Source organism: Equus quagga, chromosome 7 (genome assembly GCF_021613505.1).
Source record: "Equus quagga isolate Etosha38 chromosome 7, UCLA_HA_Equagga_1.0, whole genome shotgun sequence".
In the NCBI taxonomy this organism is placed as follows: domain Eukaryota; kingdom Metazoa; phylum Chordata; class Mammalia; order Perissodactyla; family Equidae; genus Equus; species Equus quagga.
Genome location: NC_060273.1, coordinates 39,051,831 through 39,067,100, shown reverse-complemented (window position 1 = coordinate 39,067,100; position 15,270 = coordinate 39,051,831). Strand labels below are relative to the sequence as shown.

The window sequence follows — 15,270 nt, the reverse complement described above, 5'->3', positions numbered from 1 at the left end:
TGGTTGGTGCGGCCAAGGAGAAGTTCATGTGCCGAGTGGCCGGGGAAGGGCTCCCTGAATGGCGCAGGCTGGGCTTGAAGGATGGTAGAGTTTCCAAGGGAAGAGGGAGGGGTGGAGTGACTGGGAGAAAGTCTCGGGAGATGAATGTAAGCTCTCTGGACCTGCCTGCTGGCCAGTGAGGCACAGGCACAGGGAGAGGGATGCAGAGAGGCCAGGGAGGGAGGGCTTTGGCATGCTGAGATTTTAATGTCCGCCTAGGGCATCCTTTGTGGTTAATGATGCCGCAAGGGGCAGCCTGGAGACCTGGGTGGAGCTAGGACCCATGCTTTGAGTCCCAGCTCTGCCACTGACCCCCTGGGTGTCCTTGAGCCTCTGGTTCTTTCTGACACAGTTTGTTCCCATCTGTAGCCTAGCAGGTGTTAATAAACAAACCAGCTTTGGAAACCGTAGAGCCCTCACACAGATCTCAGGGGTCATCATGGCCTTGGCCCACGAAGGATTTGGGGTGACTCATGAAAATACATACAGTATAAAAGGATACACATGTAGTAGTTGGGTCAGAGGGAAATTATTGGTAAAAAGACAAGCTGGGCTGATGATTAGGACCCAAAATTCACTCTACTGTATCTTCCTGAACATCCGCAGAGGTAGGTAGGCTGCTTGGTTGACTCTGAATTCTTCGTGGCTGACTGAGCAAAAAGCAGGATCAGGTACTTGATTCACGATGCCCTTAAGGTGTTTGGAAAAAACCGACTGTGGAAGAGCATGATTTTTTCCCTGCTCTGAGGCCATCTCTGGCAGGGCCACTGTGTGTGTCGGTAACTGCTTGTCTGTCCTGTTTACAGGTCTGCTGGAAGCACTGGGCGATGAACCCAAGACTCCAGCCCAGAGTGGTCTAAAGCTGTTTGGGAGGAGTCCTGGGGAAGATGGCCATGGCCCCAAGCCCTTCCCTGGCTCAGGTGTATGCCAGCCCCGTGGCAGTGGCCGTGTGGGAATGGCAGGACGGGCTGGGCACCTGGCATCCCTACAGTGCCACTGTCTGCAGCTACATCGAGCAGCAATTTGTCCAGCAGAAGGGCCAGCGCTTTGGCCTAGGGAGCCTGGCCCACAGCATCCCCTTAGGCCAAGCTGACCCCTCACTGGCCCCGTACATCATCGACCTCCCCAGCTGGACCCAGTTCCGCCAGGACACGGGTAAGACACTTCTTGCCTCTAGTACATGTCTGAGCACCTGCTTTGGGCTGGGTGCCGTGCTACGTGTCGGGGTTATAGAAGTGACTCTCAGAGCTTCGTCCTGTCCCTGAAATGCAGGCGATTGGGAGGCGGGTGCTGTGAGTGATGGCAGGTACCACACTGTATGCAATGTCCCCCTTAGTAGGAGAGCATGCCTTGGGAGCACAGTTAGAGGCCTTCCCAGCCCCTTTTCCCTTGTCTTCCAAACCAAAGATGCCTCTCTCTACCTGCAGAGATTCGAAGGCAAGCAGGCTGGCATGAAGGTAGTACGCCATGCTGATTAGGAGGGCCTGGTGCTGAATACTGCTCCACTGCACTGTAACTCTGTGTCCTGGGCAGGTTGCTTCACTCTCCTGTGTACCTGTGTTTGTTTTGTGTGTGTGTGTGTGTTTTTCGTCTTCTTGTCCCCAAAGCCCCCCAGTGCATAGTTGTATATTCTAGCTGTAGGTCCTTCTAGTTGTGCTGTCGGATGCCATCTCAGCATGGCTCGACTAGCGGTGCTAGGTCCGCACCCAGGATCCGAACCGGTGAAACCCTGGACCGCCAAAGTGGAGTGCATGAACTTAACCGCTCGGCCATGAGGCTGGCCCCACTTTGTGTTTTGGTCAGTGTTACTGTGAATGGGGCCACCGGCTTCCTCCCGGTGCTATACCCTGTCCGTCTAACTCAGTGGTTCTCAACTGGGAGCGATTTTTGTCTCCCAGGGCGTTTGACAATGTTTGGAGGCATTTTTGATTATCGTGACTATGGTGGGGAGAGGTGCTACTGGCATCTAGGGGTGGAGGCCAGGGATGCTACTAAACATCCTACAATGTACAGGACTGGCCCCATGACAAAGAATTATTGGCCCAGGGGCTGGCCCCATGGCCGAGTGGTTAAGTTTGCAGGGATCAGCTTTTGGCAAGTGCTGTTGGAAGCATGGCCCAAAGTGGTCTTTTTTCTTTTTTTCCTCAATCTTCAGGTTTGGTTTATTAAGAATAATAGCTACCCATGGGGTGCTTCCCAGTAGTTGCTACTTGAGAAGTCGAAGGGAATGGCAGATCCATATAAAAGAATTATGTAACAATTATTGAGTTTTACGAGGTGGTAGAGACATAGGAAGTCCTTAAGGCATGATACATGAAAACGGCAGGAAGTTTCCAGTGTGGTCAGCAGCCACCTAAGTGCACGTGCTTGAAAGACTGGATGGGAAGAAAGGCCTTGCCATATAAACTGTGTGCCTTCCTTTTGGTGGTTGGGTTACAGATGATTTAATTTTCTTTGTTCTCTTTTGTTTTCAGTTTTTTAAGTGGGGCTGTATAGGTTTCAGCATTAGAAATCTGAGGAGCTTCCTGGAGTCTGAGCCACAGCTGTTCTCTGTCCTAAGCTTCCAGCATCCCTGCCTCCTGGCGAGGATCGCGGCTACCCTTCTGCTGTTTGATCTCTTTGGGCCCCAGTTTCTTTACCTCAAGAGAGCTGTCTACCCTTCACCCAAAATTTGGGAAAAATAACCAATGCCAGGCTTTAGGTCAAATAACAGCATGACCATAGATGCACTGTGATCATACTGGTTTATTTTGGTTGTGGGAAAATGAATTTTTAAACTCTCTTGGTTTTGGGGGGCTTGCAGATTAACCATTTATGTGTAAATATTCCTTTTAAAACAGGCACCATGCGGTCTGTGCGGAGACACCTGTTTCCCCAGCACTCAGCCCCTGGTCGGGGCATCATCTGGGAGTGGCTGAGTGACGACGGCTCCTGGACAGCGTATGAAGCCAGCGTCTGTGACTATCTGGAGCAGCAGGTGGCCAGGGGCAACCAGCTCGTGGACTTGGCCCCCCTGGGGTACAACTATACTGTCAACTACAGCACCCACACGCAGACCAACAAGACTTCGAGCTTCTGCCGTAGCGTGCGGCGCCAGGCAGGGCCCCCTTACCCGGTGACCACCATCATTGCTCCACCAGGCCACACAGGAGTCGCCTGCTCTTGCCATCAGTGCCTCAACAGCGGCAGAACTGGCCCCGTGTCGGGCCGCTACCGCCACTCCATGACCAACCTCCCCGCGTACCCTGTCTCCCAGCATCCCCACAGGACCGCCATTGTCTTTGGGGCCCACCAGGCCTTTGCCCCATACAACAAGCCCTCACTCTCTGGGGCCAGGTCTGCGCCCAGGCTGAACACCACCAACCCCTGGGGTGGGGTGCCGCCGCCCTCCCTGGGGAACCAGCCCCTCTACCGCTCCAGCCTCTCCCACCTGGGAGCGCAGCACCAGCCCCCAGCACCGTCCACTGCCAGTGGAGCCAGGTATCTTGCCTTATGGAGGGTTGTTTTGTCCACCCGCATGCCTTAGCAGGTTTGGGTTTCTGCTGTTACTTAGCTGGAAATTCTTGCCCAAATACCTGTCAGTCAACCTGCCTCCTTGGTCGTCCCTCCTGCGTCTCCTTGTGTGTTCAAAGGCCGTTCACAGCCTTGCGTCCCACAGAGCCTAGCTGACCTTTGTACTTGAGGGTTGGTAGTTGCCGTAGGGGTTAAACCCAGTAATGCCTTCATTCGCTCAGGAGAATCAGGCCCTCTGTGTGGAGCAGTTCATGGCCTTGTGGCTGTGCCTGTGTGCCGCATAGCTGGTGCCGTGTACCTGAGCACATTTCATTGGCTCCTCCTGTGTGCCAGGCCCTGAAGACACAGACATGGAAGATTCAGCCCCCTCCCTAAGCCCACCGTTAGGAAGGCTGTGAACCCAGTTTTGGTGCTTAAAAGTTGGTTGAAGAGAAAACAAAATGCCGAGTTAGGGGCAGTGGCAACAGGTGACACGGGACAGCCCCTGTGTTGGTGCAGTCCAGCCCAGAGCCCTCTGCACTTTGAGAAGGATGATAAAATAGGCCCCCTCCAGACCACATGGCACTTTGAAGTGAGAAAGCCCCTGGCATGGCCAGCATGTGTGTGTAGTGGGCTGCTCCCAGGTGCTCAGAGGCCTGTCACTGATGAGGTGCCTCATCACTGATCATTACTGGGAGTCTTGGGCCAGGAGAACATTCTGAGAATTCAGAGTGTTAGCTGGGATCGGGCTGATTTCTGAGAGAGGGTGACCTGGGCAGCAGGTGACAGGACATGTCGGCCTGTGGCTGCCCTGATCCCTAGGGAGTCAGTCATGTCTTGTTGATTTGAACCAACATCGGCCAGTTGGCATCATGGTGCCGCCTCGCTCACCCAGCCCCAGCCCTGCCCGCTTGACCACAGTGAGGGCTGAAGCTGCCCAGTGTGGCCAAGACCATTCTCAGCAGCTTCTTGGGCCTCTAGCATTTTTTCAAGCTAGGTTTCAGAGGACCCTGCCAGCTTCTGTAAGACACAGTGACAGCTGCCATTCACTGAGCACATATTATAGCTGGGCCCTGTTGAGCAGGCTGCGTGAGTGATTTCATGAGTCCTCACGACGGCCGTGTGGTGGGTGTTGTCTTCAGCTTGCAGGTGAACACAGAGGCTGGAGGTTGGCAGCACAGCCAACAAGTGGCAGAGCTGGAATTAAACCTAGGCCCCAGAGTGGGCTGTGGGGGACAATAGAGTTCTTGAAGCTCTCTTAGAGTCAGGGTGGGAGGGAGGCAGCAGGCGTCCTGGGGCTGAGTGTGGAGGAGTCCTGTAGACCGAGGGGCACGGGCCAGGCTGGGGCGGGCGTCTTCTCCTGGGAGTCGAGGCGTGTGGATCGGCGATCTTTCTGGGAACTGGGAGCACAGGGAGGTCTCCCTCGGGCCTTCCCTGTGGACCCTCACGTGGGCCTGAGCAGTCTGTGCTGTCCGGGCCCCCAGTGCTCCACGAGGCCTCTCCGACATGCGGCTCAGCCTCTCTGAGAGAGGTGTGCTGTGGCTTTCTGCCCAGAGTGCTTCTCAGCAGGGCTGGAGCTGCTTCTCCTAGGTGGGCTTTGCCTCGCCTCCTGGGGCTTCTTAAGGGCTTACAAATTATCTTGAGGCAAATTTCTAGATAGTTCTAGAGCTGGGGTTCTGGGATTGAGCCAGGCGACTTAATGGGCTTTGTTGTTTTCTTCTGGTGTGGGGCTCTCCTTGGTCTCCCCTGATATTTCTCTGGGGTCTCCCCTCCCCACCCTGAGGGCCTGAGAGACTGCTGATGTGGGCTCTCCTGGCTCAGGCCAGGCAAGTTACAGAAGGGAGGGCGGGTGGGCCAGGCGGTGTTGCCTTTGCTGCTGGGCCATGCGTGTTGCTGCTTGCCCTGTGTTGTAAGCCAGGAGGGAACCAGGCCAGCTGGCTGTGCTAGTCGAAACAGCCTCAAAGGGGCCTGCCTCCTAAGGTGGGTGTTCATCTGCATCTCCTCCAGTTTTTCAGGATCTGGGAGGGGTGGCCCTCACTTGCATGGGCCTATCCTTGCTTTGAAAAACAGGGTTTTCCCCTATCTAATTTGTAGTGGGGCCATCCTGAGTTAACCTGTCTCTGATGGGTGTTGTAGAGCCAGAGGGGGCTTAGTAAATACCTGACCTCTTAACCCAGCAGGGCTGGGAGGATTGACAACACTTGACACTTTGGTCTCCCTGGAGGCTGTGATAGAGTTCTCCAAGCCAGATGAACAGCAGGAGCATTAGGTGAAAGTTGCCATGTGGGAACGCGGTGGGGCGGGCAACGCCATGGGCTGGGGAGGCCCAGTAACTGACTGTATTTGCTGGTAGCCTCTTGAAATAACACTGGAGCGAGCGAAATCAAAATTTGTGGAAGTGTTGTGGTTTCAAATGGCTTCTTGCTCAATCTGGGTAAAATTCTGGCTGACTGATTTCCTTGGGCCCCGGGAGGCTCTCTTGGTAGACAGTAATACATCAAGAAGGTGCGTCATTTGTCACACAGCTGCAGGGCTTAAGTAAATTCCTGGTAGCTGAAGTTTTATCCCTTTAAGCACCAAAATTTGTTTTGATGATGTTAGGTGGAAAACTTTCCAAAATGTGTCACGCACACTCTTGTCTTTAATAGAGGGTGTGCCGGCTTGTCGAGTATTTCGATGACTTGGGGTGGTGGTTATGACCAGCGGCCTGTTGCAGTTTTGCTGTGGCTGAGCCTCAAGGCGCTTTGCTCTGCACTAGAAGTGTCTCTCCCAGATTGCTTTCTTCGGCCATGTTCTTGCTGCTGCTGCTCTCTAGCCTCTAAAAGTGCCCCCCCCCCCCCCCCCCCCCACCGCCTGCCGTCAGCCTGGCTCTTTAGGCTGGAGTGATTGGAGACCTGGGCTTCAGGTGGGGCCCCGGGTCAGCTCTGTTCCTGGTCTACGTCTCTCTTCCCCTCGTAAGACTGAGGAGTGGGCTGAGCAGTTCCTGAAGTTTCCTTTTGCTCTAATATCGCTGTGCCTTTCAGGATGTAGTGGGGGCCCTTCAGCTCTCCTGTACCCACTTTGCTCCTCTGAGACCTGGGAAACAATGCACATTTGTGTCAGGCTGCAGATTGAGCCTCATGCCCGCCCTGGGGGCCTTTTGGAATTCTTCAGACAAACTGAAGCTCGAAAAGGGGTCTTGACGGGCCTGAGGGCACACAGCCTTGTGTGGAGCGGGCACTAGAAGTGGGGTCTCCAGGCTTCACACCTTCTGCTTCTTGTACTGCACAAGCTGTCACAGGTTCCCCAGGGCCAACCTGAACCAGAAACTGGGGGTGGCTGAGGAAGGCTTTGCATTTCCTTACTGCCCAGCCTCCCAGCTCTGCCCCTTGCCTGGGGCTGTCAAATCCTGTCTTCAGAGAGGCCCAGACATCCTCATGTCTCATGTTCTCAGCTCCGTTTGGAAGCTCCTCCAAATGCTCCCAGACAGGAAAGTTAGGTAGGGCCTACTAGGTAGACCCAGAAGCGGGAGGTGGGCGGGGGTGCCTGAGGCAGTGACTGGAGAAATTCTCAAAGCAGGGCACTTCATGGGGCAAATGGTACCTACATCGGGGAACACTGTGCTAGTCTGAGCCTTTGAGGACGGTGGAGGGGGCTTGGTAACCTCTGAGGTTCTGTCCACCCCTGAGAGGCCCTGTCTTAGGAACTGCTGGATGCTTTTACTGCTCATTCCTTCTGATCCAGGAACATATGGAGGAGGAACCCGGGATAAGTCACGGAGGAAGTGGCAGCATTGTGAGACTCCTGTGCAGAGCATACTGGTTCCTGGTCCCAGTTCCAGGCCGGGCTGCCATTTGGAAGCCTCACTCCCTGTCTGCTTTCTGCTCCAGTTCTTGGTGGTGGAACCTGAAACTAGGCCTTCTGCCTCAGATGCATGCCTTTCCCTGGCGAAGGAAGACCCCACTTCGTGGCCCCCTCCAGTGATGGCTAGCTCACTGAGTAGCCACCTAGTTTTGGGGAGTTGTAGAGCCAGGCTTCGGCTTCCCAGCTTCCTAGCTAAAGGCTCAAGCTCAGTGCTCCCTGTAGGGTTGGCTTGGGAGAGGAAGCGTGCCGGCAAGGGCTGTAGCTTCTCGAATTCCTTCACTTATAGAACCTGAGAATTGGAAAGACCATCAGAGATTATCTTCCTTTAAGAAAATGAAATGGAGAAACAGGCTCAGCAAGTGGAGGGACTTGCTCCAGATTAAGTAGTTTAGTGGGGCTGAAACCTTAGCCCAGGGGTGAAGGCCCAGCCTGCCTTCCACTGCATTTTCAGCACTCCAGATCCAGTTCCATCCTTCTCCTGGTGTTGAGAATAGTTGAGGAGGGCGAGAAGCTGCTATTTGAGTGACCTGGCCACACAGGTTATTCTCTTTCAGGTTGTTCACAGAAATAAAAACAGAACAACCTCTTTCTTCACTCAGACGAATACCGGAGCACTCGCTGTGCTCCAGACCCTGTGCGAGGCCCTGGCGGCTTCAGCACCAGCAGGGTATGAGGTTTTCTGGTTTGGATCAGAACCAGCCAGCTCCCTGTAGTTTCCACCCGTGGGCTCTGTGACCCATGGCTGGTCGTAGGGAAGGATCTGGGGCAGCTTCCAGAAGCAGTTGCTGTACCCAGGCAGGTTGTCGGGTTGCTGGCAGCTGGAAGAGTGGCACAGTGGACTGGAGCCATCCTTTATTTCCTGAGCACCTTCCCAGTTCCTGGCTCCAGCCTGGGCCCAGTGGAACAGAGGTGAACGCGCCCAGGCCCTGTCCTTGGGGAGCTGCAGTGTAGGGACTCCGTGGGAGGGTTCCCTAACCTTTCCCATTTCATCATCTGTCATGTGGGTAGGGATGCATTGGAGGACACAGGAATTGGCAGGGGGAGGAGGTGGCAGGCATCTCGGGCAGTCTACACCAACTGTTCTCCAGTGTGGAGCTCCCCCCAGCCATAACGGCAAGGATTTGTTACCATCTTAAAAATATAATGGCTTAAAACCAAACGAGTGACTCAAACATAGTCACTGTGGGAAGCAAGACCCTCAATAAAAAATAGTTCCCTTTATTTTGAACTAATTTTAGGTTTACTAAAAGGTTACAAAAATAGTACAGTTTCCCTGTCTCCCTCCCTCGACTTCTCACCTGTTAACATCTTTCATAATAAACACAATGCAGTGGTCAGAGCCAGAGAACTACCATCGGTGCGATACGATTAGCTGAACCAAAGACTTCTTTCGATTCTCACCAGTTTTCCCGTTACTGTTCTCTGTCTGTTCCAGGATCCCACTTTGCATCCGGTTGTCATTTCTCCTCCTCCTTCTGTCAGTAACAGTTCCTCACTTTTGCTTCATCTTCCATAACCTTGACACCTTTGAACAGTTGCTTTGTCGAATGTTCCTTAATTTGGGCTTGTCGGTGTTTTCTCACGATTGGAGTGAGGTTACGCAGCCGTGGCAGGAACCACAAACATGGCGCTTGTCCTTCTCGGAGCATCGTTTCTTGGGCTTCCTGATGCTTACGGGTCATATTACTGGTGGTGTTGGTCCTGATCACTTGTTAGAGTGACTCCTGCCGGTTTCCCCTCTATGGGTACCGTGGAGCCCTTATTTGGATGAAGTTAGCGAGCTCAAAATTCTTCCGGGATTGTCTGCAGGGTCTCGGAATTGCCCAGGGCAACCTTGTTTGACAGTTAAAGCTTCCTTCTTTTTACAAGGAAGAGACTCGTGCCCCGCAGTGTTCTTCCTGTCACTGTTTTGTCCCCGCCTGCCCTTCCTTCCCCTCCCCAACACCTGGCCTGGAATGTGACTTTCATCACTTAATTTTCCCAGAGCAAGTGATGGGCCAGGCTCTGGGCTTAACATCTTAAGTATTCAGATTCTCTAAGGTAGTTTGGGTCTAAGAGTGGTGAAATTCACATTTCTTTGCTCCTCTTTCTAGATCCTTTTCTTCAGGGTCTTTAATTTAAAAAAAGAAAAGAAAAGCCCTCGCTCACAGAAGCCATAGAAAGTGAGGCTGTGAGCTGCCTCGGCAGCACCGAGTTATTCCTGACTTGCTGTATTTCTCTGACTCTTGTTCCTGCCGAGTTGGCTGTGCATATTAAGTTCTGCTCTCTTTTCCCCCAGTGCCTCCCTCCCCAGCGGTCCCTCGCGCAGCCCTGGGAGCGTCCCCACCACTGTGCCCGTGCAGATGCCGAAGCCCAGCAGGGTCCAGCAAGCCCTCGCAGGTAGGCACGCTGCTCCTGACTTCCGGAACAGACTGTGTCCAGCAGGGCCTGGTAGGGTGGGGAGGACGTTGTGGGCGGGGGTCTTGTTATCCTCTGTGTTCTCATGGAAACCCAAAAGGGCTCCATGGGGGGCAGTACCTCTTTTTGGTGATGATGTACCCCTAGTGAGTGAGCCTGTGGTGCCCCTACTTTGTCTCTCAAGAGGAGTCATGCCTGATGACTGTGGGTGCCCTGGTGTGGACCTCTCCCCATCCTTTAAATTTTTGCGTCACCTTGAATTAGGGTTCCAGAATTACTTTTCTGTCCTGAAATGCTTTAGGCGTTTCCCTTAAGGGGCCCTTTGGGGGACGCAGAGGACTATTTTGGCTAGAGTTATGCTTCAGATAGTGGCTTTTGTATCCAACTAGGTGTTTTGTTAACCATACGTCTTTGAACTGTTTTCAGAATTCCTTTTATAGGTGTTAGGGAGCCACTGAAAGTTACTTTTTAACTTGTAGGAAATATACAGTATGTAGAAAGATAGACTGAGGAGTGTGGTGAACCTCCATCCTTTAAAGGGAGCAAGGTAACCAGAGTCTGTGTGTCAGGTGGGTCACTGTGCTAGCACAGGGCACAGGAGGGACCAGGCCCAGGGCAGGGAGACCGATGTGGAGCCTGACTCCATACTCAGGTGAGCCAGCTGAGGCCTGGTGGGGCTGGGGCTGGGGGCCAGAGGTGAGAGCTTGTGACCTGGTGCTTGGATTGGTTCTGAGCGAGGAGGAGTAGAATGAGGCCTGGTGCGCAGCTGCCCATGGCGCTGCTGTAACCGGTCACCATCATTGATGGGGATCACTAGGGCCTTCACATGTGTGTGAATTCTTTCATCCCAATAACAACTGTGTCAGGTAAGAGCTTTTATTCCCATTTTACGTTTGAAGAAATGAGGCTCAAAGAATTCCACAAACTTCCCAAGGTCAGCCAGCCAGTTGGTGGCAGAGCTAGGATTCAGCCCCAGGTCCTCTTGGCCTCAGAATCTGGGCTCTTCGTGGATACTCCTGAGTCTGGTGGGGTGCTGGCTGTGGTTGTAGACAGGCAGAGCTGTCCTGGGGCAGTGGGAGTTCAGATGTGCAGCTCAGAGGAGCAGGCTGGGGTGGCCTCTGCCCCCCGGGGAGCGTGTGAACTCAGAGGCCGCAGTGGGCCGCCGGGAAAAAGAGCCCTTGGAGGAAATGGAAGGACCAGTTAGAGAGGTGGTGGAAGGTGTGGGAGTGGGGCGGGAAAGCCCAGAAGGGAGCCCCTGCCCAGCGGGCTCTGTGCAGCCTGCTTCAGCTGCTCGGCCATCAGCCCTCTGCTGGGGCAGAGAGAACAGTGGGCAAAGATATGGTGACTAGAAAGCTCCTGCCCAGTGTAGGTCTTCTTGTGCCATAGGTGAGTGGAACCTGTGTGTGTATGCGCGTGTGTGCGGTGGTGATCTTGTTGGTGAAGGGTTGTGGGTGAGCAGGCCCGGCCACACATGATCCATGCAGCTCTGTGATCACTACGGCTTTAACACAAATGTTATAACATCCTCTCTCAGTGCATCACACAAGTGGTCTGCTATTGAGCAGCTCTGGCTCCCTTTCCTCCGCTCTTGAGGCTGAGGACCCTGTCCAAGCTGCATCCAGGTTGTCCTCAGTGTCCCTGTCGCCTTGGCTCTCAGCAATCCTGGAGGTCACCACATATTTTAACCTCCATTTTACTCATTGGGGAAACAGATTGCAGAGGTTCAGGGTTTGGTCCCAGCTAGGAAAGACTAGGGATGGGAGCCTGTGGCCAGACACCGCCTCCCTGAATGCAAGGCTCTGGCTGGTACCTGTGGGTGGGCCCATTGGCTGGGGCACCGCTGAGAAGTGGTGTCTGGAGAGTGTCTGCTCAGCCTGGACCATGTTTATGAATCGAGGAATACACACGGCCACAGTGGGCAGAGCGCTGGGGCACAGGGTTCTGCAGGTGGGCTGACAAACAAGTGGTTGTGCCGGGGAGGGACTGTGTGCCCCTCTGCACTGGCGGAGGAGGAGATCCACAGGGGAGCCACCTCCAGGTCAGGCCCAGAGTGTCTCAGGTGACAGCTTTGCCAGCGGCTGCGTGGCCCACCCTCTCCTTTATGAGAGTGTGGTGGAATGGCCGCTGAGGCTGGCACCAGGTTCCCACCCCACGCGGGAGGAGGAGTCTCTGTGCTTTATGCCGCTGCTGCCCAGACCAGACCAGTCAGCCGGGGAGGAGTGTGCTGGGCGTGAAGCCAGCTTGGTAAGGCCGGAACCGAAGGAGGGTCAGCTTGGACCCGAACCCTGGTCGCTAGACAGAAGGCCGAGCCTTGGTGTCAGGGAGGGGCTGTTTGCGCAGCTGACTGTACAGGGACGCTGGGAGCTCTGACAGATCACGTGGGAATCCTCTCGGGAACGAAGGAAAGGCCGTAGCTGTCTGAGCTGTCAGAGTTACTTGGGGATGTTAGGAGTTTAGGGGGCTGTCCCTGAACCCTTGCTGTTGGGGAAGATGTGATGGCCCACTCTTACTGTCCCTCACATCCTGGCCACTGGACTCTGCTTTTGTAGAGTGTTGGGCGTGAGAGACTCACACTTTTCCTAAGAGGGCTGACCTGCTGCTCTGTAGCCTTCTAAGTTGAGACTTCTCCATCAGTGCCTTGGATTCATGGAAATGGGTCCTGCATTGAAAAAGGCAGGAGCTGTGTTCATGCCGGCCTCTTGGGGGCTGATGTGGTGGCCTCAGGGATGTGTTTGTTCCCAGCAGACGGGTACTGTGCACCTCCTGTGACCAGGCTTTGCTCTAGGTGCTCAGTGGAAATGGGAGACAGTCACAGAACAGATAGGCGAGTCCCTTCCAGTGGTCAGAATGCTCAGCAGAGTAAAGGGGACAGTTGGAGGGGACGTGGCCCTCTTAGATGGGGTGGTCAGGGAAGGGCTGCCTGCAGAGGTGATGTTTAAAGAGCGGTCTGGTCGAAGGGAGGGAGCTAGTAGATGTTGGGGGAAGAGGTCATGGTCAGTACAAAGGCCCAGGATCTCCTAAGGAATTGTTCCCATTCTCTCCATCTTTCCGCCCCCTGTGCCTGCTTGTCATTCGGTCTGCTGACCGTTAGTTCCCAGGGGAACCCACCTTTGAGCCCCTTGGGACGCTTGGGAGCAACCTTGGGATGCTGCTGGTGCTGCATTACCTGATGAACGGGCGCTCAGGGTCCAGCCTTGGTCTTCTGATGTGCGCTTCAGCGTCTCCTGCTGAGCGGCCACGCACCACACCCTGTCCATCTTGGCTGTGCTGCTCTGGCTGGCCTCGCTTCTGCCCGACTGGGCGCGTATGCTGCATTGAGAGCCGTTCTTTGGGTAGAGGTCACAGTGGCTGGCCCTGGTGGATCTCTAGGCCAGGTTTCCCCTCACCCCTCCAGAGGGGTAGTTTTGTCTATCTGTCCTGTCCTGGGCCAAGAATGGGGCCCAGCGGGGCCAGGCCCTCCACTTCCTACCCCAGGCTGACTGTTGTGCCCAGCCTTCCAGCCAGATCCTGAGCTGGGCAGGAGGTGCTTTTGAGCCAGACTGAGGACAGGGAGGGTTGGGTGGGTGGTGCTGCAGTCAGCAGGGTAGATGGAGGGTGTGGCAGTAACAGGGGCTCCAGCAGGAGGACGTCCTGTGTTCCAGGAAGTGTATGTCGGGTCCTCAGGGAGTGAGAAAGGAGCATTGTGGGGTGAGCATCCCACTAGGACGGGTGTGGAGCTCCTGGCTGGGGAGTGAGGCCTCCCCCAGCAGGCATCGGAAAGGAGTGACAAGAACGGACAGTCCTTGGCACACTGCCTGACGCCACTCCCTCCCCCTGTGGGTGTGCCCGCCATGCTACCACCCAGGGCAGACAAGCTGTCTGAGCCTCGGCTGAGGGCACCAGAGAAGAAAGCCACAGCCCGGGACCTCTGCTGCTCCAGAGGAGCAGTCACAGGGGCCGTGGGATGCCTCCGTGTTGGAACAGACCTGGGGACAGCATGCCTGCTCACCCACCCTGGTGAGGGCGCTGAAGGCACTGAGACAGCCAGGTGGGGCGTGGAAAGCAGGCAGCAAGCACCCCTCTGGAGGCAAGGCAACTGGGAGCCAAAGGAGCACAGCCAGGGGGAGCACACAGGGAGGACTGTGAGCTTGAGACCTGTCCACCTTCCTGTAGTTTGGCTGTACCCTTCATGGCTCTCCTTCCTGTGCCTGGCACAGGGAGACGCCACCCACAACTGCTCAGGCGGCTTCCTGGGCAGGCATTCTGCCCTCTGCCCCCGCCTGCTCCCAGCACGGGCTGATTGGTTGCTTGACACCTGTGGAACTCGGGCCCAGGGCTCTGATGAGCTGAGTGTTTCACTGGTTCCTGGCCCAGGGCTTAGCCCTGCCCACCTGGGTAGGCCCAGGAGTCCAGCAGCTGGGTTCCCTGGGGAGATCGGTGGGTCCTGATGGCTGTTCACAGTGCCGCCTGGACCCAGCCGGGGTTTGTGGACGTCACATGCTGAATGACTCCTTCTAACGTTTCTCCCCTCTCTGCATGTCTGATCTCGTACCCCGTGTAGGCATGACGAGTATTCTGATGTCAGCCATTGGACTCCCTGTGTGTCTTAGCCGCGCACCCCAGCCCGCCAGCCCTCCCGCCTCCTGTCTGGCCTCTAAAAGTCACAGCTCAGTTAAGAGATTGAGGAAAATGTCCGTGAAAGGTAGTTCCTGCTCGCCAATACTCTCTGGCCTCTGCTAAGCATCCTCGAGTCTTGCTGCCTCTGACTCCCGCATCGATCGCTCTTCTCTGACTCCCCTGGCTCTTCTCCGCTTCCCGTACTCCGCTGGGGGATGGGCTCAGTGGCCCTTCGCCCCACCCTCAGCAGCAGAAGTGGCCCCTGGGAATCTGCTTTCGCTCCAGAGTTCAGGTCATGTTTTCCTGGCAGTTAGAGCACGAGGGGCCCGTTCTTGACCACTCTGTGACTTTAAGCACAGGTGTGGGGTGAGTCCTGGCTCAGGATGGGGGACAACTCGGTCCCTTCCACTGGGGCCAGCTTGTGTCTCAGGAAAGCCTCCTGGCCCTGTCTGGCCACGAATGTGGGGCTACTTCCAAGGGGTCCCTTGCTGACCCCTGCCCTGCCCATCGTGTGGCCAGGGAAGGTGTGTCAGGACCGTGGAAGGTGCTGTGAGGTTTAACAAGACTTGTGTGGAGGGGCCTGTGGGTAGTAAGTTCTAAACTTGCCATTTCTAAAGCCGATTGTGCCTTTGCCTTCATCACTAGGCCGGAGAAGCACGGATTTCTGAAAGCCCAGAGACCTTCAGGGTGGTGTGGGGAGCAGGGAGCAAGGCCCTGGCTTGGCCAGTCCTGGGTGTCGGTCTCGGCTCCAGCGTTTACTGGCTTCGTGTCACTTTGTGATCTCACACAGTCATCTCCATTCGCCAGCCGGCTGCCTCCTACTTAGCAGATTGGTTGTGGGAGGAATAGGAAATACACACGTGAAGCGCGTGGCACGCCATAATGGTCGCTGCTCCGATCGTG

General features: G+C 55.2%; 1 protein-coding gene across 7 annotated transcripts in view; it reads left to right on the top strand.

Moving 5' to 3' along the window:
- Positions 1-15,270, top strand: part of DTX2 (deltex E3 ubiquitin ligase 2) — a 34,732-nt gene that overhangs the window by 11,732 nt on the left and 7,730 nt on the right. For 6 of the 7 annotated variants that reach the window (XM_046665677.1, XM_046665680.1, XM_046665674.1 and 3 more), the window contains 4 exons: positions 846-1,194; positions 2,880-3,519; positions 9,653-9,753; positions 14,312-14,452. In XM_046665677.1, the coding sequence (XP_046521633.1) occupies positions 927-1,194; positions 2,880-3,519; positions 9,653-9,753; positions 14,312-14,452 (1,150 nt within the window). In that variant the 5' untranslated portion in view covers positions 846-926. The remainder of the gene's footprint in view (positions 1-845; positions 1,195-2,879; positions 3,520-9,652; positions 9,754-14,311; positions 14,453-15,270) is intronic. The other variant, XM_046665681.1, reaches the window with a different exon arrangement.